The sequence below is a fragment of the Artibeus jamaicensis genome, unplaced genomic scaffold, assembly GCF_021234435.1.
Source record: "Artibeus jamaicensis isolate MK-2021 breed Jamaican fruit bat unplaced genomic scaffold, CSHL_Jam_final scaffold_916, whole genome shotgun sequence".
NCBI lineage: Eukaryota > Metazoa > Chordata > Mammalia > Chiroptera > Phyllostomidae > Artibeus > Artibeus jamaicensis.
In genome coordinates this window covers 12,904,510-12,932,063 of record NW_026522059.1, presented here as the reverse complement: position 1 = coordinate 12,932,063, position 27,554 = coordinate 12,904,510, and the positions used below count along the sequence as shown (strand labels likewise).

General features: G+C 42.5%; 2 protein-coding genes across 4 annotated transcripts in view; one reads left to right on the top strand and one right to left on the bottom strand.

The window, feature by feature from the left end:
• The window catches only part of MTBP (MDM2 binding protein), a 56,046-nt gene extending 43,534 nt beyond the window's left edge, over window positions 1-12,512 (top strand). For 2 of the 3 annotated variants that reach the window (XM_037166690.2, XM_037166689.2), the window contains exons 18-22: window positions 6,882-7,148; window positions 8,653-8,902; window positions 9,497-9,610; window positions 10,993-11,058; window positions 11,591-12,512. In XM_037166690.2, the coding sequence (XP_037022585.2) occupies window positions 6,882-7,148; window positions 8,653-8,902; window positions 9,497-9,610; window positions 10,993-11,058; window positions 11,591-11,629 (736 nt within the window). In that variant the 3' untranslated portion in view covers window positions 11,630-12,512. The remainder of the gene's footprint in view (window positions 1-6,881; window positions 7,149-8,652; window positions 8,903-9,496; window positions 9,611-10,992; window positions 11,059-11,590) is intronic. The other variant, XM_053661088.1, reaches the window with a different exon arrangement.
• A 6,612-nt stretch (window positions 12,513-19,124) lies between these two features.
• The window catches only part of SNTB1 (syntrophin beta 1), a 198,108-nt gene continuing 189,678 nt past the window's right edge, over window positions 19,125-27,554 (bottom strand). Inside the window, exons 6-7 of the mRNA XM_053661116.1 lie at window positions 25,349-25,539; window positions 19,125-22,455 (exon numbers count right to left, since the gene is read on the bottom strand). Of these exons, the coding sequence (XP_053517091.1) occupies window positions 22,363-22,455; window positions 25,349-25,539 (284 nt within the window). The 3' untranslated portion in view covers window positions 19,125-22,362. The remainder of the gene's footprint in view (window positions 22,456-25,348; window positions 25,540-27,554) is intronic.

Genomic DNA, 27,554 nt, shown 5'->3' with positions numbered 1-27,554 from the left:
CCTCCAGTCCCCCCGTCTGCCTCAGATGAAAGTAAACATTACCAAGACATGATCTGCTTGGGGAGGAGAGAGGAGAGGTGGCGAGTTTCCCAGAGGAAAAAGGCCTGGAGCCCCCTCCTCCAGGGGCTTTTATTGGGTTGTAATGCACAGGAATACAGGGCGGCAAGGATCAAACAGTAGATAACATTTCAAAGAAATCTGAGGGCTTAGTGTGAGTCAGTGTCTGTCAGGAAAGGGGTTGCAGAAACTTTGAGAGACATACTAATTTTCTGCTCGGACCCTTATCATATGAATGACAGCACTCTTAGCAAAGCAGGCTTCATGGGACTTTTAGGAATTCTTTCTCATGCCAGATCACCCAGGGGACCGCCATTCCCGGCACAGGGCTGCACCACCCTCTGTCATTGTTTTCAGGCTTAAGTCAGAGGAGGCAGAGAGCTGAAGAATTCTCGGAGACTTCTCGCAGACACACTGAGGACTCAGGCTTCGTCAAAGCTGAGGGGCAAGGGTGCATCACCCCTTTCTCCATAGCCCCCTGAGTCCTTCCCTGGGGCCTCCACGTGATCGTGCCTGTCTTAGGTGATTTCCCACTTGGGAATCTTGCCCGTCATTGGCTAACTGATCAAGCATTGGAGGCCAGTTATGAAAAAAGGAGCAGAAGTAGTGCTCCTCCCAGGGACATAAGCTTTGTCTCCTTAGTGGCTTCTGGTCTGAAGCTCACTCACTCAGCCTTAGCCATGGGGGTTTCAGCTCCTGAAACCAGGCAGGACGGTTCCCAACAGAAATGGAACAAATACATGTCAGGAACAATGTCCGAGGCTTTCAAAGAAGATGTCTGAACCCAGTTCGAAAGAACGATTCGGTGTTTACCTGGCACAAAGGGAGTATTTGAGGGCTGAATGAGGTGCGGGTTCTAGGGAAGAGGAAACAGCATTTTCGTTCTTTAGTAAAGTAGTAAGTATCCTTCATTATAACGAGACTGCATCATGAGTTCATGAAGATCGGGGTTGACATGGCAGGGGAAGTGATGTTTACGTTTGAGGCAGTGAAAAACCTTTATTTTAAAGCATGAAATTAAATATTTGGGTTTGTTACATGGAAAGAAATCTCATTGTCCGTTTATAAACTGAAGTATTTAAAGCAAGAGATGTTGAAAGACTAAAATACTACCAAGGCAGGGAAAACAGGAAGGAAAATTAAGAACTGTGTTAAGAACTTGAGTAACCAGTTAGATGTTGGGGATGAGAAAGAAGAAGGTTAGATTTCTTTAATGTTTCTATTCCAGCTGAAGCACATTCGGTGGGTAGTCGCGCCGTCTGAGAACTTACAGATGACGCCACCCCACCAGGTCATTCTAGGGATATTTAGGTTCCTTACTATGTTTACATGAGATTCATTTTATTTAAGGAATATTTATGTTTCACATTAGAGGCAAAATCTTCAGTTACTTTATTTTTCAAGCATCAAAATGAAACTCCCATTAATGTCAGGCGTAATTAAAGATACCTGCAATCATCACTTTTAAAAAATCATTGTTCTGCATGTTCTAACAAGTAAATTAAAATAAGGAAAATTAAAGAGTTTAGAAGAGTTATATGTATTGAAATGGAGACCAAAAGTTTTGTTTGTTTGTTTGCATTTTGTTTTGTAGAGACCTGAAAGACTATTTTAAGTAGTGGGGAAATTTGCAAAACATATAAAAAGCTTAGTTTTTCTCTAAGCAACTATTTCCAGTTTTACACACAATGAAAAAAGAATCCCTTAAAAATAACAAGTCAAGCCATAAATATCAGAAGTGCTCTTAGCAAGAAATGTAGAATAGAAAAATTTGCAAATGTTAATAACATCTGATGGATTAATTTAGCTTAATGAAAATATTAGTGCTCTATACTGAGAGTTTTTATGCAGGGTATTATTCAGTGTTATTTAAAGTACTAAATAATAGAAATAATGTCTAACTTCAGGGGATTGGTTAAATAAAATGTAGACTATCCATAAAATTAAATTCTGTGTAGCCACAAGAACAGCTAAAATTAGAAAGGCTGGTAAATATTGGCAAGTGTATGGCACAGTCAAAATTCTCATACACTGTTGGTGGGAGTACAGTGTGATATTTCCACTTCAGAAGAGGATCTGGCAGGCTCTTGTACAGCTAAGCATTCTCAGACCCCGTGTCTCAGAAATTCCATTACTAGGTGTTTGCCTAGGAGAAATGAAAACATAACTTTGCAAAAAGACTTGTACAAGAACATACAGAGCAGTGTTATTCATAATCCCCCATCTGGAAACTGCCTAGGTGAACAATAGACGACATTAATAAGATGGGATATGTCATCAAGCCATGCTATGCAGCAGTAACAGGGAACAACATAATTGAACATGCAACATTAAACCAAGACATTAAACTTCCCTCTGTTTGAGTGTAGAAAAGACGGTGGGGTTTGAGGACTTTAAAATGAGCAATGGGAACTACAGCATCCAATAGTGAATCGTTTCTGAAAGAACTCCCACAGGAAATGCTCATTTAAACCTGAATCGTTCAGAATTTTAAATTGTTAACAACAGGCCACTCAGAGATAACTGCTGAGCCATAGGAAGGTAAGACGTGCCGTTCGTTCAAGCTTCTCAGTTCTGATATTTGAGGAAGGAACTTCTTACTCGAGAAGATTATAGTTTTCCCTCTGACATCAAACAGTGAGGTGTGTTACCGAAGTAAACTTGAATTGGCTAACCCTTATATTTAAATTAGTCATGTTTTAATGGGAGAGCTTTTTGTGCAGTGATTACCGATGGAACATTTTATTGGTACTAAATTTACCTTCGTCAGATTTACATGGGAGCTGCTTTTGTCTAGAATCTAAAAATTGGATGCGTGGGCTTTATTTTTGTTTTCTCCCTTCTTTTTGATTTTGTGAAAGACCTAGGAATTAAGCATCACGGAAAAGTTTATACTGAAAACTAGCGATTCCTTACTTTGTCCCTTTCTGCCTCCCGTCTCCATTTTCAGAAATAAGGGTCCTGTCTGTTGGGTGTTAGTTGTTTTGCTGGTTGGCTCTTTTGTCCTAGTGGACATCCTTTCAGTGTTCATTAATATCTTCACGTAAAATATTATCGACTCTCTATGATGAAATAAGATAGATGCCTTGGTTTCCCTTCTCAATTTGAGTTTTCTGCTTTTTATTTTTACATTTTAAAGTCATGTATCTAATCTTCTGGTTCTTATTTCATCAGCTATAAAGCAGTGTCCTTCCTATTTTGTTTGATAAGAATTACCTAATAAACATTTAAGGTATTTTGAGTGTAACTTGAGTCTGAAAGTTGAAACATAAACAGTGCTACAGGAATGAGCAATTCTCAATGATCAGTTGAGAAACATACTAGTATTGATGCTGTATTTGCTATGCGGTGAAAATATTGGCCCCATGAAGCACATGTTTTTCTCCTCTTCAGCCCTACAAACTCACTGAAGCACTGATTTGGATGGAATTAGCTACAATAATTCTATTTTAACTGGTGACTGAACCAGTTACCAGTTAACTGGTAAAATGAAAATAATTCCATTTTACAGGTGCATATACATTTATAGTCTTTGGATATATTCGTCATGATTATATATCAAAATATTAAGTTATTCGGCCACTGTTTCCTGATTGGCCTAAATGGATACAGAGCCTTAGTCATTTATACACATATAATGTTATGAGATTCTCATTCACCATAGAAGAATAATTTTCTTCTTGCCTACTAGCTGTCTACCCCCATAAACTAAAGAAACCTAGCTGTGACTCAAGTTTTCGTTATAAATTTATGCTCATTAAACTTGGCACCTTGAGATCGAACTAAGGAAGCTGAGGAGATGAGCACCGTGAATCCAGAAATGTGCTTTTTTTCCCCAAGATTTGGGTGAGTTGCGTGGAGGCCTGTTTATGTTAAATAGGTCGTGCAGTAGAAGCAAAATTCAAGTGAAATTTGAAAGAAAATAAAGAAACTTCAAAGGAAGTTTCCCCTTCCTGTGTTGCTGTAAGCCTTTAGAACCCTTGAGCTCTCTCTTCCTCTATTCTGACATATGGAAGAGTGAAAAAATACATGAACTGCCAACTGCAAATCCATGTTGCTTAAGTCAGAGTGAGGTCTGTCCACTGACAGCTTGTTTGCTTTTTCACTTATCTGGTCTGTCTTGGGGTGTAAGACTCCAACGGTTGTAAGAGGCACTGTTTTCTTTAACAACAAATCAAACTCTGCTGTCAGACTGACAGTCAGCTGGTCACACCAGCCTCTTGCTGCTTTGAATTTTCTTTCACATTCTAAGCGATCTGGCAGTTTCTCATGCTCTTTGGCATTGCTTAGTATGGTAGGCTGTATCTTGCCTGTTGTGTGGTTACAAGAAAAACATAGCTTTATTTTATAGGTATTTTTTTCTTTGCATACAGAAAGCATTTAGTTACTGTTTCACAAGAAAATAAGGAGCAGTGCTCATTCTTCCAACCATGCATGTTTTACTTTACTAATGTCAAACATACACTCTGCTGCTCTGTTCCTGCTCCTTTATTATTTACTAAGTCCAGTAACTTGTTTCAATGGCCTCGTAATGTAATCATTTCGGACACATGTTAAATGGCAATTAAAGTCAACGTGACAGTGCACGTAATTCAGTCGAAGGGCTAACATCATGAACAGCTGTGATCGAGAGACGTTAAAACTAAGGGAACAGTTCTGCGTGGCCCTGGCCCGTGTGGCTCAGTCGGCTGGAATATTCTCCTGTAAACTGAAAGGTCTTCATGGCTCAGTTCCCAGTTGGGGCACATGCCGAGGTTGTGGGCTCGTCCCGCTGGGGTGCTTGCGAGAGGCAGCCAGTCGATGTTTCTCTCTCACAGTGAAGTCTTTCTCTCTTCCTTCCTCTTTCCCTCTCTCTCTCTCCCTCTCTTCCCCCCCATCCTTTCCCCCCTGTCTAAAAAAATCAATAAGCATGTCCTTAGCTGAGGATAAAAAGAAAAATTCTTTCTCCTAGTATCAAAATCTTAGAGTAAAAAATATCTATTTAGAGTCAAAATATGTGTCTTACAAGTCTTCCATAGGCTAATCAGGTATTACATTGCCTCTTGCCTAGAACCTTTTTAACATGTATGGCTCTTACTTTTACTCTGGATTATATCGGTTGTCCATTATTGAATTCGGGCTTATCAGTAATGCTTGGGGTTGCTGCTGCTGACTTTTAATGAGATGTGTTTCACTGAACAGCACATCAGAGAAAGAATATTAGGGGATCGAGAGACCCAGGTCCTCGCCGCTGCCCCAGGTAGCATTCTGACCTAGGAGCTCCGTTTTCGCCCTGGTAACGTGAACCGTTGGGTTAGATCAGAGATTTTTCAGTCCGAGCTACACTTCAGAATCACCTAGACACCTTTTTAAAAAATGTCCATCACTGGGTCCCACACCAGCCCAATTAAATCAGAAACTCTGCATGTAGATGGGGTGTCAGTATTTCTCAAACATCTGCAGAAGATTCTGCTGTTCAAAGCAAGGTTTGACCTCTGAGGAAGATGCTTCCCACACTTCACACAGGAGGTTCTGTGCTCCGCTCCGGTGGTTAGAGTCAGGGTCTGAAGTCATCGGTCTGCGCTCCAGTCCTGGGCCGTCTGTGTATTATCAGCATTCTGTAAGATCTGCTGTGGTGGAAAGTAAACCCAATGATGACGATGATGTAATAATAATAAGACAGCAGCAGCTTACATTTATCGCCTGCTTTGCTGGCATGGTCCAGGCACTGATTCGAAGCGCTTACTTCTAGCCATTCAAAGAATGCTCAGATAGCTCTTTGAGATGACTGCTATAAATCTCATTTTGCGGACGAGGCAACAGGGAGCCTAGATAAAGTTAAATCAAGTTCACACAGCTAGTCCATGAGGGAGCCCAGTTTCACCAGTGAGTCTGGCTTCCTAGTCTTGCTCTTAGAAATCAACTGTGCGAACGTCACAGGGGAGAGAGGAAGCCCTTAACGCCCCATCAGATGGTAGGGTAACAGCACACTGGGCGGGAGTTGAACTTAGAGCTTGTGGACACAAAATCTGATTTTAGGGGACATCTTGGAATTTTACAGGTGGACAGAACAAAGCAAGGCTTTATTTTTATAGTCCCGTGATCAGTACATGAAGTGATCTGTGTTTCCTTGCTGCAGCTATAGCAGGAGGGCAGTGAAGGGCTTTCCAAGGTCACACGTCTCTTTGGTGCTTTTTCTCATGTGCTTATGTGCTGTACATAACAACCAGGACTTCTTCAAGTCCAGGCAAATTCACGGAGCTGAAATCTCATGGCTCCCTTGAGTCAGGCTGAGCGAGAAGCCTGTCGCACAGAGGCAGCTGCAACATTTGAAGGAAAATCTGTCAATCAGTCAATAAGACGGGAAGTGAGTTTGAAAGTAAAAATTTAGAATATTCCGAGTTGTGTTTGGTGAGCCAGTTTAGAGTGCCTTGATATGCTTTTAATCTTTGTGTTGAAAATAAACTTGCCCTTTCTCACCGAAGTCATCATTTCATGTTGCTACATATCAGCCATGCCGAGAAATCAGAGGTTGGTAGGGACTTAAAAGGTATTAAAACAGCAACTGTATTATTTTGAAAATAAGCTGGAGGATTAACCTGACCTATTGCCCAGGAACAGTCTAAGAGGAATCAGCCTGTACTGCACATTTTGTAATCTTTTGCCTTGCTATCTAGCAGGCGAGAAAAAACTTATGAGGGAAGCTGGCTATTCGCTCAACCTTCCAACAATTATTGGGAAGTGAAATAAGAACCTTTTAAGTAAATGTTTTGTTGTGCTTTAATTGGCAGGGTAAATGGGCTGTAGTCAGGGCTTTGATTTTAAATTTTCTTTCTCTCCTTTAGATACTGCTTGGATGACCGAAAATCTTTAGAAAGAGATGGGGGATTTTCTGAACTTCAGTCTCGTCTTATTCGTTACGAAACCCAAACTACCTGCACCAGAGAGAGTTTTGCAGTACCTACTCTGCTGAGCCCGCTCCCGTCGCCTGCGGTTTTGTCGGACCCCGGCAGCGTTCCCGACGGAGAAGCTGTGCAGAGTGAACGTCCGACCGAAGCATCCCGACTGAAACGGAGATCGAAGGATCTGAATTGCCGCTGTCCCCAAAAAAGGTTATAATTAAGAACATGCAAATACTAGTGTCTTGGCAGAAAGTGTGTTAGTCCCTAGGGTGATTTTTTTTCCATAGTAGTCTTTCATATTTTTAAGTTGCTTTCTGCACAGATTTTAGATTAATTCCTTCATACCAGGAATTTTGTTTTTATTGTGAGCCACTGATGGTTTGCTTACAAGTTATAAAAAGAAACGACTTGGAAAAAACACTGTTTCTTGCATTATGTGCTAATGCACAGTCCATTAACAGGATGGATTGTAGAGTTGTTAGGCCGTGGAATGCTGCAGATCTCATCCCGCAGACGCGGCCTCGGAGCCGCTCTGCAGGCGAGGCTGTTCGGGGCAGCGTCCCCGGGGCTCTGGCTTCCCTCCCGCTGCCTCCCGCCGCCTCCCGCCTGCGCCTGCGGTGCTGTGCCGGGCAGAGGGTTCCAGGGGGCGCCGTCTTAACAGCGCTCGTTCCACACAAACAAAACTCTAAAACCTGCATTCTATGATAATGCTTTATGTGAGACTTTCCTAGGTACTTCGTTTTTGCCAGCTAAATAAAATGTCCGAATACTTGAACAAAAATTAAAAGTTTATGCAATAAACTTCTAATTTCTATGGAATTTATATATCGTTAGACCCTTTGTCAACTTTAGGTCTTTGGCATCTAAAGCAAAACTTAAATTGTTCTTGTGTTTAAACCTTTCAGAAAGCATGACATATGTTAAAGTGAAACTTTCAAATCTTTTTTTAATAATTAAAAATATTAGAATACTATTTCTCTGATAAGGAATAACTAAATTACTTTTGTGAGGACTTTACAAATTCATGGTCCTGTTTACACCACTAGAACTGGAAAGCAAATCCATGAACATTTAGGGTGCTGTGTTCCGTGACAGTATTTCTTCTTTCTGACTCATGTGTTCTGGAGAGGAAAGCGCGCTGTGCCCACTGGTTAGCAGAATTGAAGGAAGTGAGACCCTGACTTGTCAAAGGAAATTTAAACACTTAGAAAAGTTAAAGGGAGAGTCAGTTGCATAGTGTTGTTTGTAGTTGTTTTAGCCCTTGTCTGTTTTGCGTAGGAAGTTGCATAGGTCCAGTAAGTATAAGTTGTGGTTCCCTCATCAGGATTATCTCACCATAAAGCATCCGCGTCATGCTGAACAGACGCATGTGTCCTCTGTGAACAGCACCGCCGGGCCTTCCCCAGCTGACGTGTGTGAGAAACTGTGACTGGGCGGGGAGGGCGACCGGCAGTATTGCCTGTTGCTTTTCCTATGAGCTGCAATGCTACTTTGTCGTTCATTGCCTTCTACATCTTAGTCACTCATTTGAAAAACTAAGGGAGCGACTGTATAATGTGTTGGCTGCTTATTTAAGGCGGTAGTAGAAGAACTTTTGTTTGCTTTTCTTGGGTATGTTTATGTTTCATTGGATATAGTTGTAACATTTAGTCCATGTGAATGGACTTCATTGTTGATTTACTTAATCTGTGTTTTGTTATTTTCCCCACAATAGACTTGTGAAGTCTGAAAGTTCAGATTCTCTTCTTTCTCAGACGAGTGGCAATACAGATCATCACCACCGTGCAGGGATGTCCAAGAAGCCACCAGGGGAGAGAGCATTATCTCTGACTGGTCCCTCCATTCCAGTTCACAGCCGTGAAACTTCCAAGGTCACTACAAAGGCCAGTTCAGGCCCAGCACAAGTGCATGAATCCAAAACACCAAGGCAAACTAAGGAATCAAGATCACAGAAACATACACGGGTAAAGGCTTATTTTCCTGCCTCTCTTAGTTCTGTACACCAAGAGATTCCTTTATTTGGTTCATTTAAAAGGTATGTCTAAAAATTTTATGAATGAAATGGTATCTATAATTTAGTTTAAAATGATCTAGCACAAGAAGGATAATGGGATTGTGGGTGGCCAGTGTGTGAATGAAACAGAATTGGCCACCAGTGTATCCTTCTTGATGGTGGTTGATAGACATTTGAGATAGAGATTTGTTATAAAATGTTGTCTCTGCTTTTTAATGTGTGAGATTTTCCATAATGGAAAATAAGTACACATCTATACCTCCCTGCTGTGTATAACCTTCACACTCAGATTTCAATCCAGAACTTACGGTTTGGAATCCTCTGTGGGCAAACTCAGTCATCTCTTGCTCACAGATAATACACTGTGACACATGTGACCGTGCAGACATTGCAGGTCTCTCTTCTCAGTTGTTTTGTGCTAATGAGCTCCTCTGTCTTTAACATAACTACAAGGTTGTGTAATTTATAGAATTGAACTCTAAAGCTGGAATGATATTTGTACCTTTTCCGAGACATGTCAGTCATATCTTATGTTCTGTTCAAGATACTGAAAGAAGTGGTTACCAAAACCCTGAAGAGGAACGGAATTACTGAGACCCATGAATGCTTCAGCGCCTGCAGTGAGCGTCTCTTCGAGATCTCCAAGTACTACCTAAAGGTACGGCGTCTCCTCTGCTAACGGCAGCATCGGGGTCATGTTCTCATGTTCCTATCGAAATGTTTACAGAGTGTTTTTTATACTGATTGCTTCTAACTTGTTGCCAGATTCTTTAAAAAATTGAGGTAGAAGAATTGGAGCTAAAGTATTTAGATGTATTTGATTTTAACCCTCATATATAGAGAACTACATTTTAATTGGTGCCGTCAGTATTGCCCTCACAAGTGTCGGACTGAAGTTGATAATAAGCTTCAGAAGTATTTATTTAGTATTTTTATTATATAATGAAAAAGCTACTGGACTGAGTATCACAAACACCCAGTCTTTTTAAAGATTTTATTTTTAGAGAGAGAGAAAGGGAGGGAGAGAAACATCAGTGTGTGGTTGCCTCTCATGTCCCCTCTACTGGGGACCTGGCCTGCAACCCAAACATGTGCGCTGACTGGGAAACGAACCAGGGACCATTTGGTTCGCAGCCCACATTCAATTCACTGAGCTACACTAGCCAGGGCACAACCAGTCTCTAATTTTGAATCCATTATCAGCCAGTTGTAAGACGTTGGACAGGTCAGCCATTCAGATGACAGTTTTTTAAAACTTAGATGGTTTTAGATTATCTCCGGTGTTAAGAATGTCAGACCTGAACCACAGTTTTATGTAAGTTTTTGGTAAAAATTGCTTATTGACTACATGTATTCCCCTCCTTTTTAAAAATCTCTCAAGAAAGACAGTATTGAAGTACAAAAACCAAGAAAAGAGGAAAGAAAAAAAAAAGTCGACTTGCTTTTTAGTAGATTGTTGAATGAGGAAAAAGCGCAGGGACTTGCGCGCAGCAGAGTAAGGAAGTGGCGGTGGAAACGCCTGCCGGGTGCGTGGAGCACCGGTGAGAAAGAGGCCAGTTCGACTGACACGGACTCCGAGGTGCCCGGGCCTGGAGCCACCAGGGAGCGTGGAAAGCAGGGGCAAGATGCCAGGTGGAAAAGGGGGGACTAGAGCAAGTCCCACCACGGGAACCGGGCAGCCTTCAACTTGTTCCGCTCGCCCTTCACTCCCAGCGCTAACTGCAGGGTCTGTTACGCGCGGTTTCCTTCCCCTCCGCTGTGATAGGGCACAAAGCAGGCTGCACGGGAGAGAGCCAGCTGCCCCCAGTCGTCCTCCTCAGTGAAGTCACCCTTGAATAAAGTCTGCACAGAGCTTCCAGTAGGGTTGTCAGTATCTCTTTCTACATATGACTAGACAGGCAAGGATTAGCAGACGTTTCGGCAGTGCTTCTCATACAAAAGATGCCACAGCGTAAAGGATAATCTCTCGTTTATTTAGTAGCAGCTGGTTTCTGTAATTTAATGTGCAAGTTGTAAAATGTTCTGTTTTGTTACATTTAGGATCTTAAAACTTCAAGGGGTCTATTTGAAGAAATGAAGAAAACCGCAAACAAAAATGCGCTGCAGGTAAGTCACGTGTCCCCCAGAACGACATTCCGTTCAGCTGCTGTTTCATTCGAGGGCAGCTGTGGTGCTGTTACCTGTGCAGGCAGAACACTCTGTAAGGTGCTCAGTGACAGATGCACTCATGACAGTGTGTACTGGTACTGAACAGGCTGCGCTGGCCAGGGCTGCTGAGAAAGACAAGTCAGTTGTATGCACATCTGGGGGAATCAGCCCATTTTGATGAGTTAGTTTGAAAATCTGGTTTGATTTCAAAGCGACACTTTGAAAACATTTTTCAGTAAAGGTGAGAAAGCAGAGCAGAAGGCCATTTTGTCCTGCGAGAAGTTCCCTGTCCTCCGCGGTGAGGGTCAAGCAAAAGTGCACTGCAGTTAGAGAAGAGAATGTGTTTTTAAGATAAAATAGGGTTTGGGATTCTGACCAGTTCCTTTTTAGTTTAAATTTCTACCCTACTCTTTTGAAGTTTTAATATCTTTTTTATCACTGAACATTTTTAGTAGAAATGAACCATAACCATATTTTTTTCTCCCTCTAGGTGATTGAATGGGTATTAGAAAAGACAAGCAAGAAATAGCAGAATCATTCTCTTTGGACAGTTGTTAATTGGGCAGAGCTATTAACTACTTCCTCCCTTAGGGTGAACATTATAAACAAATTTTAAACTTTATTCAAATATAGATGTTACATCTCTAAAGAATTTCATAAATATTCCATATTTATGTAGTTTTAAGAATGCTCAGTTAATGTATTTTTAATTATATACATATTTTATAGTTTCATATTTTAATTTTTTAAGTTAATATTTTTATATGTTTTTAAATTTTTACTCTTGGCTATTTAATTATTTCAATAAATAGAAAAAGCTATTTCTTTACTTGTTGGTAAATGTCTTTGTTGTTGGGTCTATTTAAATTATTGAGCCTCAAATAAGAGAGTGCAAATGACTTTTCTCATGTATTTCAACAGCAAAACTTATCAGATTGCCCCCAATTTAGAAAATATTGGCAAAAAAATTCACACAGGTCTTCCCTTACCCCTGCTCTAGAGCTTCCACTGGGAGCTAGTACCGATGCTTATTTGGTGTCAGAAATGAAGAAAGGGCAGAAATTGTGAAAATAAGATATAGCAAAAATGACCAGTACAGATTCCCAGAAAAAAAGTATCTTCTCCCCATTGTAGAAAATCTGGAAAAATGCAGAAAATACAAAGAAGAAACAAATTTCAATATTGCCCTTATAATCTACACATAACCTCTGTTAATATTTAATGTATGTGTAGTTCTTTTTAAAGCCTTTGCAAAATTGGGGTCGTGTGTGGTGTGTACTTGTGTGTGTTTATGTGTCTGTTAATTTATAGTCTACTTTTCACTTAACAAAGTGTCGTGAATTTTGTATCATATATTGTTTTTAAAACTGCATAATACAAATGAACGAAAGTTTGTTTAATCACTTCCTTGTTGTTGAACATATAGGTTCAGTTTTTTTTCTATTATAAATAAAGTTTTAATGAATCTTCCTACTACATCATTGATATTTCCTCGGTATAACATTTTTAGGAGTGGATTTTGTGGTGGTTAAGATTTTTGGTAAATATTGCCAAATCGCCTTTCTGAGAGGTTGGTTTGCGTACCCTCCAGCCAGCACTCTCTGCCTCCTCTTTTGATGACTGAAAATAGTGAGGGGTGCGTGTTTTTAATATATTGACCTCTCTTTAATTGCCTGTTTTTATTTTGAATGTTTGATTTTTCTCACTGCTTTGTAAGGGTTCTCGTTTTGAATGTTTGATTTTTCTCACTGTTTTGTAAGGGTTCTCATATGTGACAGGTGTTAGCCCCTCGCCATTTCGTTTGTTGTGTTTTTGACTGGGGAGAGCACGAGCGTGAACAGGGGCAGACACCACTGGCTGTGAGCTAAAGCCCAGGGAGTGGGAGGCAGGCCGGGCTGCAGTGCGGCTGCGCAGACTTGGGGGCTGTGCTGCAGGGGAGGAGCCCCACGGCCCTTCATGTGAAGTGAGCATGAGGGGGACCCTGGAAGGTGTATGGGAGGAAGCACAGAGGCTGAGCTTAGACATCAGCTACTCCGGGGAGCTTTTACCGGCTCTGGGAATAATGCTGAAAGCTCGCTCTTTAAAACGGGGCGTTCAGAATGAGACCCTTTCTCTTGGGACAGGGAGCATCACGGGTTTTCATTGGCAGAATGTTTGAAAGTGCTGGAGGGCCACCTTAGTGTTTATTTAGGTGAGTATGATGCGGTATAGAAAAAGTGGACGGACCAGCTGGAGGAGGAACTGTTCATTTTCTAGTGGAATGTAAAGGAGGCACTGCAAGGGCGTAGGGCATTCTGGATCGGAAAGTAAAAGCATTCTCATTCCTAGCTGCTCCAAAGGCAAAAGATTCTCAAAGTAAGAAATAGCCTAAGGAAAAGGATCATAGCGAAGGTGAGCTTATACAATCCTTTATTAAGACCTTAGAAATATTTAGTGACTTATACACTATGACATACTGCAAAATGTGAAATTGTGTCTCACGGTATTGGTTGGAACTTCCCTGGTAACTAATGATGTTGCACATAGTTTCATGTGCTTATTGACCATTCATATATCTTCTTTGAAGAAATGTCTACTCAAATGCTTTGACCATTTTTAATTGGATTACTTGTATTTTTATTGTTGAGTTGTAAGAGTTCTTTGGGTATTTTAGATTCTAGTTCCTTATCATATATATGATTTTCAGATATTTTCTCCCATTTTGCAGGATGTCTCTTCACTTTATAGTTATCCTATATTTAGGTTTGTGATCCATGTGGAGTTACTCTGTTGTGTGCCATGTAAGGAAGGGATTCACCTTCATTATTTTGCATGTAAATATCCAGTTGTCCAGCAGTATTTACTGAAAAGACTATACCCTCCACTGAATTTTCATCACAATGGGAAGTTTACAGAGTTTTGAGGAATTTGTATAACAATAAAAAGAGCTCCCCTGGCCATCAAATTCCAGTAGGAAGGAAGCAGGATGGGAAAACTTAGTTGCAAACAGGAACTATATCTCTTGGAAAAGAGACTTTTTAGAAGGTCATAGCTAAGAGTCACAAGGCAGAGCCCAGAATGAGGGACTAGAGCACCACTCTCAGGTATCAGAAAGAATCCCGGTCCCCATTCCCCGCCCCTGGTGGTGAGAACTGATCACGTGTGCCCACCGGACTTCACAACCACTGTGGAGGCAGACTGGGCCTGAATGAAAGGGGGTACCTGCTGCGGGTATGCTGCCCCTCCCTTACCATTGTATGTTGGACGCCTAAGTGGCAGTTGCCTAGTTTATTTAGTTAAGTATGTCACAATAGTCTGGATTTTAAGAAAGCACACCCTCGGAAGTCTCAGCCCTCCCTGGACCAGGTGAAGATCATGAAATACCAGACTTGAGCCGTATTGAGAGGAAATGAACATAATTTGCATGTGGGAGAATGCAAATAATGGTGCCCAGAGAGTAGAATGTGGTAGTTAAATATGACCACAGAGCTCTGAGCTCTTCCCATGAGTAGATGGCATCTGTTTCCTTAGTCCTTGTATCTGGACTGGCCACGTGACTTGCTTTGACCATGTATGGTGGCATAAATGACATGGTGTGAGCTTGCAGCTTCTGGTTTGCCTTCACAGAATCTGGCCCTGACTGTAAGGGAGCCTCATGAGGGCACTGGTTTAGCCTACTAGACGATGAGGAGCCAGGAGAGAATGAGGTGGCCCCTCGGACAGCCAGTGAGGCATCTGGGGCCTTCCAGTCCAGCAGAGTGCGCCAGCTGAATACAGCCACGGGAGTGAGCCTGGGCCGGTCCAGCAAGGGACTGCCCAGCCCACCCACAGAATAGTGAGGAAGCATAAGTTGCTACGTTGTAAGCCACCGGGTTGGGAGGTGGTTTACAACCAACATAAACATTAGGTTCCGTTCACATTGAAGAATTCATTGAGAGGCCAAGTCCAAGAAGGAAAGTTGCAAAAGCTACCTTTATTAAGGCCTTAGTTTGAAGGCCCTACTTGCAGAAAAAAGAAAGCTGCTTTTTGGCCTGTATTTGCCTTTCTCGTGGGACCCAGAAAACTTGCCAAGGAAGCAATTCCTTCACCCCTTGTGCAGGTGAGAATCACAAGGCAGAGAAGCTGCAGTTAATGAGGCATAAAGTGAGGGTCTTTCTTGGGTGTTGCCTTTGAGTTCTTTGGAGGAAATGGGCTTTATTCATCCAAAGAATTATAGTTGAAATTTGCTGAAAATATAACTGGCTTTGTTTCTTGGGAAGAATGGAGTTATTTTTTTTCCCCAGCATTCCCAGGCCCTGGTCCAAGGCAAGGCAGAATTTCAGCCATCAGGCCCATGGGCTTCGCCTTGAAGGTCAGAGTCCAGGTGGGAGGCCTCGTCCCTGGGGGTCCCGTCTCCACAGGGGACGGGCTGGTTGGCATCCACCCCACTCCTGTCTCTTGCCCCCTTCACGCGTCGCCATCCTCCAGCTCAGCGCCACTCCTCACTCTGACACTGTCTGAGCCGCGTTCTTTGTACCGAGTCTCATAGTCTCCTAAGAAACTATGGCCTTATTTATGTCCGAGAAAGGATGACTAGAGGGTAAGAGGCTTTTCTGTCGTCCTGCACACGTGATCGTACACCCGCTCGGACACGGCTCGGCCACGTTGCTGAGGCGCTGGACTTGCTTTCCCCTGTGAGGTCGGACCGGGTGTGATTCAGAAGACCGCAGGTGACGCGATCGTTCACTTCTGGCCATGAATGCAATCATTTTGTTATTCAGGATTTTATAAACAACTTAAAAACATTATTCACCATTATCAGAGCATTATTTACCCGCAACAAGAAAACCTCTTGCAAAGGAGTTTTAAATGCCCATTTAAGAAGTTCACGTAGTGCGGAAGCGTATTGAGGTCATCCTCAAGGTGCTGGCCCTGTTTCCCAGCAATAACTGATGATGAGGGCTATTTAAAAAAATATATGCTTTCAGGCATTTTTGTACAAGTACAAGCATATTTTGAGTCCATTTTTTCCTCCACTGATCAAACCCAACACCCCGTGTATAAGAAGTATTTTTCATCCCCATTGCTGTCGAGGTAAAAATAATAAAAGTCTTTGGACAAGCTCCCTAGAAAACAACAGCTGAGTTAGGGATGAAGTGCTGAGGCTTTATTTAGGAGGTCCAGCTCCAGGGCACTGAGAGTGAAGAAGCTGCATAGGGAAAAGATGGCGGGGAAGGCAGGAAAGCAAGGGAGGGTGATCCATTCCTGCACTGGCCAGTGCTTCATGAGACCCAAATAGACGGCCAGCGCATCCACAGGAAGGGAGGGGAAAAGGGTTATTTATCTGCCCAGCTCCTTCCTATTATTTCCTGTTTGGCCCACAAAGATTTCAGCCCCCTATAATTTTGAGTAGCTCAGGTCATTTCCTTTTAGCAGCTGCTCAGGTTACCAGGCCTTATGCCCTGCAGTGTGGCCTGCCACCTGGGTCTGGAACCGATGACAGAACCCAGAAATGCAAGCACGCATCTCCTCAGCCTGGCTACAGCCAACGGGGAAGTTGAGGGAGGGTGCGTTTCAGAAGACTTTTAGTTCAAGCACAGGTAGCAGTCCCTAACATTGAGTAAGCGGCCCAGAGTCTAGGAGCTTAGATGCTGGCATTGAGGGTTTCCACGGCAACACACAGGACATACCCAGGATTCTCATTTAACCTATGTGCACCCAGGATTTTTTTATTATTATCCCCTAACTGTAAATTTTGGGGAAAAAGTAATGACAATAAAACAATATGCAATTCAACATGGAGGTGCTGGGGTACAACAGGTACATTCAAAGACAAATGAGGTCATTTTTCTGTAGATTCAGCATGAGTGAGGCACATATAAAAGTAGTCAGATGTATTGGTAACTCAAGCGCCACCTTCACACTTGCTACCCATGACTTGTTCTTATAAAACAATTTATAAAATGCCCTGAGCAAAACAAAAATAGTCTTCCTGCCATGTCCATGGTAATTGCATATCTGGAAAATTCAGAATATATTGAATCAGACCAAAAAAATGTTACATCAAATGTAGTCAAGGTCTAGGCTCAGATAATTGTGGTTTTGACCCGCGTGAGTAACTCCGAGGATGCGAACTCTGTGTGAGGAACAGTTTCCTTGTGTGTGGGGACCACCCTCACACTGCAGGCAGCTCACCACCTCCGGCTTCTGTGCAGTTTGTCCCAAGAGAGTGTCCCTCCCCACCAGGCGTTGTGACAGGAAAACACTGGCACAGATTTCCAAAAATCCCACAGTGCCACTCTTCTCGAGAACCACTTTTTAAAGAACAGATAAAATGTGCATATCTGCATTTTTTACCTGTACGTATCTGCATTTTTCAGACCTTGCATTTATAAATTTCATCCACATTAGCACTTGCAGATGGGCCATTAATGTAACAGTTGTGCAATATTCTAATGCACACCCAATATTCTAATCCTCACCCTAGTGGGTGAGGATTTATTTAGTTCTTGGTGGTCACAGCAACCTTTCCAGCTTCTCATTACAAACAGTGCTGCAGAGATGACCCTTATGCATTAGCATTTGTGTACTTGCACAGTTTGTGTCTCTAGGATAAATTCCTGTAAAACAGAAGGCACATGTATTTTTATTTTATATCCTATTTTTCTTTTTGCAGTTTTATACCTCTAGTGGACAATCAGCAGTTAGTTCTCATCCACACTAAGTGTCTGTAGAATTTTCAAAGTGGTGACAGGTACGCAGGTGACCAGCGTACAGAGCTTGTGTGGGGATCTTCACCCCCATTATGTTCTCTGGACAGCCACACCGGACACGGTGTGGGACTTTCCTCACTCCTGTGGCCCAGGTGGCTTTGTTGAGCCCAGTGTCCTTGCGCACATCTGGAGTTCCATCTCCTTCACCGCAGATTGCCATGTCTCTTTCTTTAAGTGCCCGAGGGACGCGCTTCTCGAAGCCCACTCCATGGGTGCGTGCGTGGATGTCAATGGTGCATTCTCTGGTCACTGTCTGCTTGATGGCAGAACAGCCCTTCTTCTTGCCACCCTTCATTGCGGGAGCCCTGATGGCGGGCCCAGGTTGGAAAGAGAGCACATGAGAGGTATTGTGGGAGAGGGAAAACCGGCACATGCATTTTTTAAAGTTTTATATGTATTGGCAAATTGCTATCCAAATTATTGCTAAATATATGCCCGCTAATGGGTGGATATAATTGCTTGTTTTCCCATGACTTTCCACCACTTGGTGTCATGGAAGGTTTTAGTCTTGGCCAATTGCTATTTTAAAGATGAAAATGAGGAATTATAAATGTTCTATTTAAAACCATTTTCAGATCGTATTATGTTACCTAGTAGTCCCCAGCCTTAAATTGTCATTTTATATAAGACACTAGTGTGGGAAAGACGGGACTTGCAGTGTTTTCTAGGGTAGAACAAGGTGATGAGCCAAAGTCAGGCAGATGTAAGTTCTGGCTCTAAAAGTGAACCGTTGAACGACTGTGGCTGCTGAAGCGATGGAGCGGCCTGCCTCGGAGAGAGGGAGCTCCCTTCTATAGCTGGAAATGTTTTTATTTCTGGTGGGATAAAATATAACTACACGGTATGTTGAGGAAGAAATTTCTGAGTTCAGTGGCATGTTACACAAAGTCAACATTTTTGAAAATGTAGTACCTGGGCCATAGTGTATGTGCAATAACTTCAGGTGGTACAGACTCTTTAAATTTTTTAATTGGCTTATGTTTATTTTTATATCTACTTGCTGTGTTCTATCACTAGCAAATTGTATACTCTTAAGATACCAAGGTACTATTGCTAAAATTACAAATAAACTTTGGACACTCATGTGCTTGATGACTTCTAAAGTTTCCTCAAAATTGAGACTCTACATTCTAGATGTAATCTCAATATTACTACATTTTCATTTATTATAAGCAATTTAAATACAAGCCAAGTTCTGGTGTTATAGAATTTGAGTATAAGGAGCTTGGCAGAATCCCATGAAAACTTAGTTTAAAATGAGATCCCTAAGCCCCAGGCAAAGACGCAGCCTGAAACTATATACAGCTAAAAAAAATTGCCACGGGCACCCCCTTTTCCCACTAGCACCTTCTAACGGCCAGTCTGTAGGAAGAGAGCAGCAGGCTGTGTCTGCACACGCCCCTGTCCTCCCGCGGCCATCACGAAACCACCAGCCAGTCTGCCGTACTCAGAGGTGAATATTTATTTATTTAACTCTCATATAAATTTTACATGGTATCCATGGTGCTATAAACATAGGCACATTTTTTTTTTGACTCAAGGTACATTCCAAAATTACTCCCTCACCCCACCCCCTCCAATCCCCTCAAGATAGGACATCGAGTATCTGTAAAGCAAGGGCTGGAGAGACCCTGGCACAGGGATTTTAGAGGAGGGCTTCTGTTTCAGCCAAGAGAGGCCAACAAGCTTAAACAAAGGAGCGTGTGTCTTTCAGCCTTTTCATTCCATCAGCTGATAGAATTAATTAAATGCCTCTGCCTGGATGTTTTTCAATAGGTGTATGGTTTTGTTCATCGAACCTAGTTCCAATCAGAAAACAGGGATAAGTGACTATGTCACCATTGGCCTTTTTGAATCCCCGTGGCTTGGCTCGAAGATGTGCCACCCAGCAAAGAGCTCACCTAAGCTCGTCTCTAACAAGTGGGGAGTTTCCCACTAAGTACATACAGTCACACATCATTCTCTTCTGTCAGGTTGCCCTTAAAGGGACAAACGTTGCAGATTTAATAATTCATTGACTCGTGTAAGGACCGGACTGAGCACAAAGTGGATCAGGCAGAAACAAATTACCCAGAATGACTCAGATGATTCATGGGTGATACCAGGCGTGATCGAGACATAGGAGTTTGCGTCATTCACAACATTCCTAACACGCATCACGACAAGATTAAGATCCACACGGTAAAGCCATTGTAACTTGTTAAATTCAAAATGAGAAAAAAATTGAGGGTTTGCAATTGATTCGTCATAGCCACTCTGATATGATACAGTAACTTGGAAGAAAATAAAATGATTCATATATACAGTTCTCTTAGTAAAATTTTCTATTTCTTGCTAGTAACACATTTTAATTCAGAAAATGCATTAATTTTATTCAAATATATTTTTTCTAAAATATAAATATTTAAATTAAGTTTTTATAAATGCAGAGAATGTCATTTCTCTTGATCCCCACCCAGATAGTAATCAGTCCAAAACTTAAGTGATGAAGAAATAATACTTGCAATTATGATCATGTTGTCTATAAATATATAATAGGATCTTTGCAATTTAATTATGAGTAATTAATTCATACTTCATGTCCTACTGAGCACCTTAGATTACATATTGTTCAATTAAACTGTTGGCATTAATATATGTGTTTTATTATGTCATTTACAATCACGAGTATAATTCTCTTGTATAACAACATTCCAGTGATTTTGAAAATATATAATGAAAGAGTGCAGTACAATTCACAAACGCATCAAAGCTTTCATTACCATAGTCAGCTGGGACTTCACTCTCCGACATTTTAAAATAGGAAACAGACAAACAAAATAACAAAATCGACGGCCTAACGACGGCCTAAAGCTGTGTTTTCCAAAGTTGTGGTTTTGTGTTTTTTTAACACTAACTTCACAAGCTCCTCTGTTAGAAAGTTGTTGTGTGGGTGAATGTAGGGAATGGCCCCGAGGGGTCCCCCGCTTGGAGAGCCACAGGGTACATTCAGGTCTCCAAGGAGGCCTGCAGTTGTGAAACGTGTTTAACTTTTCCTAACTTGGTATTTAACAAACATTTTTGATTACTAACCTCTTAACTTCCATCTGCACAAAACACCACTCAATGCCCCTTGGGACCAGTGTTACAGGATACATGCTTTGGGAAACACTGATCTAAAATAAAACTTTGCAACTCAGTAAACACTTATGTCTGCGTGAGTGAAATCACATTCCTTTAACACGGTCTCCATTTTGTAAAGCTCTTTGCCAAACACGATTCTGAAAAAACGCCTAAATCTAACCCCCAATATTTGTCTATGTAAATTATACGGGAAAAGAAGGGTTACAAATGCCTATGAAATTCTAGTGCTAATGTTCAAGGTTTGTGGAAAGTGACTCCTAAATCAAATATTAAGTGTATTTTTAATGAATTTGTTTTGAAAGATAAAAGCATTGAATCACTAATATGCTATGTGGTGTCTGAAAATACTCTTGTAGAAAAATATCAGGTCATTATATTCTTTCCCTGGAATTCCAAAAGACTGTGGATGCTGTCAGTAGATTTGATTATAATGCCGGGTCTATATCTAAAACCCAATATCATCCACGATTACATGACGCTGCTCTATTACTGGTTCGAAAATGCATGCATACAAGCACAGGCAGAAACAAGGGTCAATAAATTGCTCAGTGCTTCCACTGAAAACCAGAAAATGGGGATAATTAGTTAACCCCACACGAGTTGTGTGCATATGTCAAATGACAATCTTTAAAAAAATACCCATACTTTGCTTTCTGTAAATAAAGCTATCAGTCTTGGCTCCCCCATAGCAGGCTTTGCTGGGAGTACAGCCCAGAGTTCAGCATCCTTCATGCACACCCCTCTTCAGCGGAGCTTTGCAATTTAGGCAGTCTGCTTTGGCTCAGATTCCACCAGCTTATATAGCTCAGATCATTATCTGAGGCTTTCTTTAATTCCTGCTCAGCATATGCTAATGAGAATACTTCAGAGTCTTTGTACGTCACTGAACAATAATTCCTTTAAAAAAAAAGTAACAGCTGTTTCATCTTAAATAAAAGGTGGGGTTTCAATTTAAAGTACTTTTCTCTCCTTACCAGGGCAAGTCAACCCAGAAGTGGGAAATAAATCACAATAAACAGGAGGTGGTGCCTGGGGAGGAGAGAGGTGAAAGGGTCCATTTCTCATCTTGCTATTCAGCCCTTACTTACCTGGGTGAACCAGTTGCCTAGAAACTGGTATGACTGAGATCTGCACATGCTGTTCTACTGTTCAAGTCTTGATTGTCAAAGGCTATGCTGTGTATTTCCAGTCGCCCCCTCCTGCTTACCCATTCAGTTTTATTCTGATGTTCCCGGTGGTGCCTTCTCCCAGGCCGCCCCCTTGTAGTTGGTGAAACCGGCAGGAGAGTTGCGGGACAGTTACGAAGGACTCTTGGGATGGAGAGCTGACTGGCATGCGACATCTGATGGCACACTTCCTGGGGGTGTCACAGCCAGCCCTCCTCTCAAAAGGCAGGTCGCTGCTGTGTTCAGGCCACCAAGCCCAGTCTTGTGATTTTAGCCGACAGGAAGGAATGGATGATGAAAACAATTGGCTTGGGGCAGGAATGAAGGTCCAGCGACTGAAATTTGGAAAGGAGAGAGTGTGAGGGGCTTTTCAAGTTAAGGCTTGGTACGGAATAGCGATTTACACATCAAACGGACCAGTGCACTAACTGCTTTTAAGAGTGAACTGGGGCAATTAATGTTTTTAAATGCTTCCCCTTCAAGGAGATTAAAAAACAACTCTTTGAACTTATTCCTTACATCTCATATATCTTTTTTCCTACTTTTTTGCTACTGGTTTTTACAGAAATTGGTTCTGTAAAAACCAGTAGCATAAATACTGATGTTGCCCTTCTCGACTGTCTATTTTTGTGATGAATGATACCGTGATACACACTATCACGTGATATTATTTACGTTGGATTTGGTACAGCATGAAGCAGCACTGAATTCCACATGTGGAGATTTGGTTTGAGTCCTGGCTCTAGCCCTTTTCCGTGTAGAATCTGGGATGACTTGCTTAAACTTTTTCATGGTGCTGCCTAACTCACAGGGTAATTAAGAGTGTTCAGTGGGACACTGTGTGTGAAAGTTCTTTACACGTTACAAATGCAGAGCTCATCTGCTAAGCAACTGTGTCCTTACTGGCCTCCACCCTGTCTTCTTGGATTGTTGTAGGCAAGTGCATTACATGTCCCGTAAGGCCCCTTTGAAAGTCTCACCCTCCCCCTTCTGTTCCTACAGAGGCGACACGTGGTCAGAGCATAAGGGTCAGGTTGAATTTTTATCACCCGACCGAATTCAGGAGACCTGGGGGAGTTGTCCCCAGTTCTCTTCTGATGATGGCATTTCTGGAAAGGAATAACCTGACCATGTATCTACGAAAGTTAAGGTTTTACATATTATGAAACAGGCACCGTGCTATATTTCCTCTATGCTGTCTTATTTCATTTTCACAGAATCCCTGTGAGGTAGCTCTGGTTGTTATCTCTGTGATTTCCACGGGAAACTAAGATTTGGTGCAGTTACAAAACTTCCCGAGATCAGAGATGTCAGAGCTCTGAGAAACCGTGGACTCACACACAAGTCCGTCTGATGCCAGAAACCGGGCTTCACCACAGTACCCTATTTCACCCACACCAGACGCAGCTTTTGGCAGTCACCTTAAAGATGACCTACTTCAGTCCCTGTATTTTATGGATGGGGGACTGAGATCCAAAGAAATAAATGGATTTGCCCAAGACAGTCAGTACTCGGTTCCAGACTTAGAGAACACCGTCTCTTGACCCTCAGTGCATTGCATTTCCCACAGTGCTCTGCTCCCACACTGGGAAAACCTGCTGCCTGCGCCTGGGGCTGCTTAACCAGGATACTTTGGGGGAGCTATCTGTGAACCTGAGCAAGAAAAGTAGTCTTTCCTAAGTCTTCCAAGTCAGCTCATAATTATAGGCAGAAAGGCTGATATTTAGACATAAACGATTTTCCTCACAGGCAGTAACAGCCTTGAATTTTCCAGTCAAGGATAAAGCAAGAGATTGGCTCTTGTTCTTTTCAACTTTTCTAGGGGAGCGTACGCAGCTGGGTGATTGGCAGGACAGCAGCTGAACTAGAAGCATTCTCAGTAAAATGGACTTTCAGATCACTTATTTATTTCCCATCCGCTGCCTCACGCTGACTTTGCTGAGTGGAACATACAAATAAATGACAACCCCCAAAATACTGTAAAATGCGGCAGATTCATTGTAAAGGTCAGAAAAACGACCAGCTGGAAAACGTTCTCTGAAAGTGAGTTCAGATCAACTGTCAGCCACCGGGCATCAATTCTGTTGTGACTGCCGCGGCTTCCACAGAAAAACATCTGGTATTGTGTTGTGGTAGTAGGATGGCATGTTCTAGAACAGCGGTGCTGCAGCTTTGGGAGGAATGGCCCCTCTGCTCTTTTAAGTGTGGTCCTGGCCCTTTCCTTCCATCAGCCCCTGCTAGGGAACTCAGTGGTTTTCAGAGAATTACCAGTGAAATAACTGGACAGAGACGGGGGTGGGGAAGAGAAGGCTGCGGAAGGCCAGTAGCTGAATTTAAATGAGTAGACCTTTAAAACAGATTTCTCCCTGTATTTATATAGCCTGTTCCCTGTTATCACGTGGAAGTCAATAAATATTTGTTGATTAGCCTGGTGACTAGGCAGGACCTAAACAGAGATTATAAAACCTTGGTCCTCTTTGACGTCAAGCATTCCACAGTTTAAATGAGATGCTCTGTCTTCCTGAGAAAGGAAAGTGCAATTCTCACTCTTTCAAGGGACTGAACTAATGTCCTTTTTCATCATGGTGTGCGGTAAGGATCACAGGAAATAGTGAATTTAAATACAGCAGCTATTTGCATTGATAGGAAAAGTATGTTACTTTCACTGGCAAATTTGCTAGTTTTGTTGGACATCTGACATTATCTCCAACTTCTGGCCCTTTCCTGGCCCTCTCCCCACGGCCACTTGGACTCTGCCCACTTCCAGCACCTCCCACCTCTGCGCTGTCTGCTCCTGTGAGACCTCCCCAATGGCCAGGACCGCACGGTTCACATCCCTACATGCATCCTGACACCTAGCACAACGCCCGAGTGAGATCAGATGCTTGATACTCTCAAAAGATGAATGTGTGCTAAAGGTGGCATAAATTATTCTCGAATAGTACACTATTCGAGAATAATTTAATGCTGACTTTTAAAGGATTCTTTCTTTGGATTCAAATAGGCACATAGTATTCTAGTGGCAAATAAGACTAACATAAGGAACTGTGAAAAAAATAGAATTCAGTCACTGTTTTTCAAGGATCAGATAAGACATGAACCTACAAGTACTTAGTTAATAGCCCAGTGCTAAACAAACACAAGGCAGCATTATGTTTGCAGGGCATTATAGGTGTGTTGCACAATGAAATACAGGAAATCGCACTTTATAAAGAAAAGTGCACTTACAATCTCTCCATCTTTGCCTCCAAAATCTAAATACAGCATCCTGATTCCATCATCTGAAGACATTTTCAACTTTTCGTACGGAGCCTGAATGATCGTCTTGGGAAAGGCGCCCTCCTGTGGTTCGGTGGTAACAGAAAACCCATTGTCATAATGAATGGTCAGGCGGCAGTCCTGGTTTTTGTAGGTGCAAGCTGAGGGGTGAGAAAGAGAGGAACGATGAAAGTCAGTTCATGTTCAAGGGCACTCAATCTCCTCAGTCCCAGGAGCCAGCCACGAGTTTCTAAAGTCAAAAATTAGTAATTGTTCATGAAAATATTCTCCTTGGATTGATTTTTATCTTGTAATTTGACTTCGTTCGTGCAACTAAAGGAAATGAATGGAGAGAAGTCCCATTCGCTGGGACTCACTGCATTTTGTCACGCCTCCAGCCCTGGTCCGGCCGTCTGATGACTGACACACAGGGAGGGTTGTGTGTCGGTCTCAGGCCGGGGAAGAACTGATGTCTGATTTAGAGTAAGCCACCTCTGAGTCATCACTGTCATCACCATCATTATCATCATCATCATCATCATCTCTCTCTCTCCCTTACACACACACACACACACACACACACAGCCAGTCGGTGTCTCCTGGTGAGAGAGCAAGCATCCCCATCACATCGCCAAAGGTAACAAGCGTGGCACACCTAAGAACTCAGGCATGAGTCAATCACAACCTAATTTTTAGTTTTAAGAAAGCAGAACAAAGCTGGCTTTATAAACATAAAGGGGAGCTTTTCAAATTCTGATGACTCCAGGGCCACGGGCTGCTGTCGCATGGTCTGGGAAGAGTGCCATTTCCTCCCTGTGCTCGATGTGGGGTCCAGGAACCTCGGGTGCTGTGCGCATGGAGCCTTCTGATCCAAAGGGACAAAACTGGAACCTTTCGGTCCAGTCAGGTGCCAGCTCTCACGTGTGCTGCTGTGCTCATTTCGTTTAGAGAAAGAGACGTACTGTGGGTGTCTGAGCCGGGTGAAGGGACTGCCACCAGGGTCCAAGGTCCCATTTAGGAAGACGTGAATATTTACAACCCTTGGCCAAAGAGTCCTGAAAAGGGTTAGTTAACAAGTACTACTTGGATTTTTGGTTTGGGGCTTCACAAAACATCACATTTAATAGACCCTGGCAAACAAAGCAGCCCAGGCCTCATAAACATGAGAAAGTTCTATAGGGACAGATAGACACGGAATGTTTTACTTGCTGGGGACGGGGTTTAGGAAGAGTAGAGTAAGGGAGTTATTGATTGTTCTATACCATCATTAGCTTGGCTCAGCATTATACACCAAACTCAATGTCACTTTGCCACACACTTCTGTACCAGAACCTTAGCTGAATATTAACAGGTGAGAAAAGCAAAGATGAGCGCGGGGAACATGTCACAACCCAGGTGGTTTAGATTTCAAAATTCAAGTTCTTTCCCCTCAGTGCCTCGTATCTTCTCTCACTCCAGTGCTCAGGATGTGGAGGGGTGTGGAGCGGGACCTTGGCTTCGATGAGTAACGACAGCAGTGCAGCGGGGGAGGCCTTCGAGTGCGGCAGGGGGAATAGTGTCTGTATGTGCTCACGGAATGAGGCGGCTTCTACCTGAAGGTCTAGTTGAAACATACGCCCCTTCCTGTGACTGCAGCAACTTTCCACTTGTAACTAAAGGCTGATGTTCCCAAAGGTGCCTTCTCGCACAGGCCTTTGCAGCAGATCTTGTCCTCAGTAAGTCTTGTCCGTCCTTTGCAAAGGGCCCTAGACCTGCCCACCCTCCCGTCCAAGGATGACCAAGGACAGCAGCAGAGAAGTCATTATGGCTTCTCATCTCAAATCCTTGGTTTAGACAGTTTTCACTTCGCCAACCTACAGAATATATGGGTGAATGGGCTCTGACTTTGGGTGTCTTTGATTCCCTTTTTCTGTGTTTGAACTTTAGAGCTATGCCATCAGATAGTCTGAATTAACTGGCTGTGATTATTTTTAATCCCGGCTGACTTCGAATGGTATTCATGGTCTTTATGGAATGGACTGGTTATCTGAAGACGTCCTCAATCTACAGAGGACAAATTGAACGCATTATCAAGCGAACTGAAGCTCCAGCAAAGCCTCAGCCCCTCCCCCGCCCCTGCCGCCATCTTTCAGTTCGTAGCTGGGTGGCACCTTGGCTCGTTCCCACTGTTTCTTTT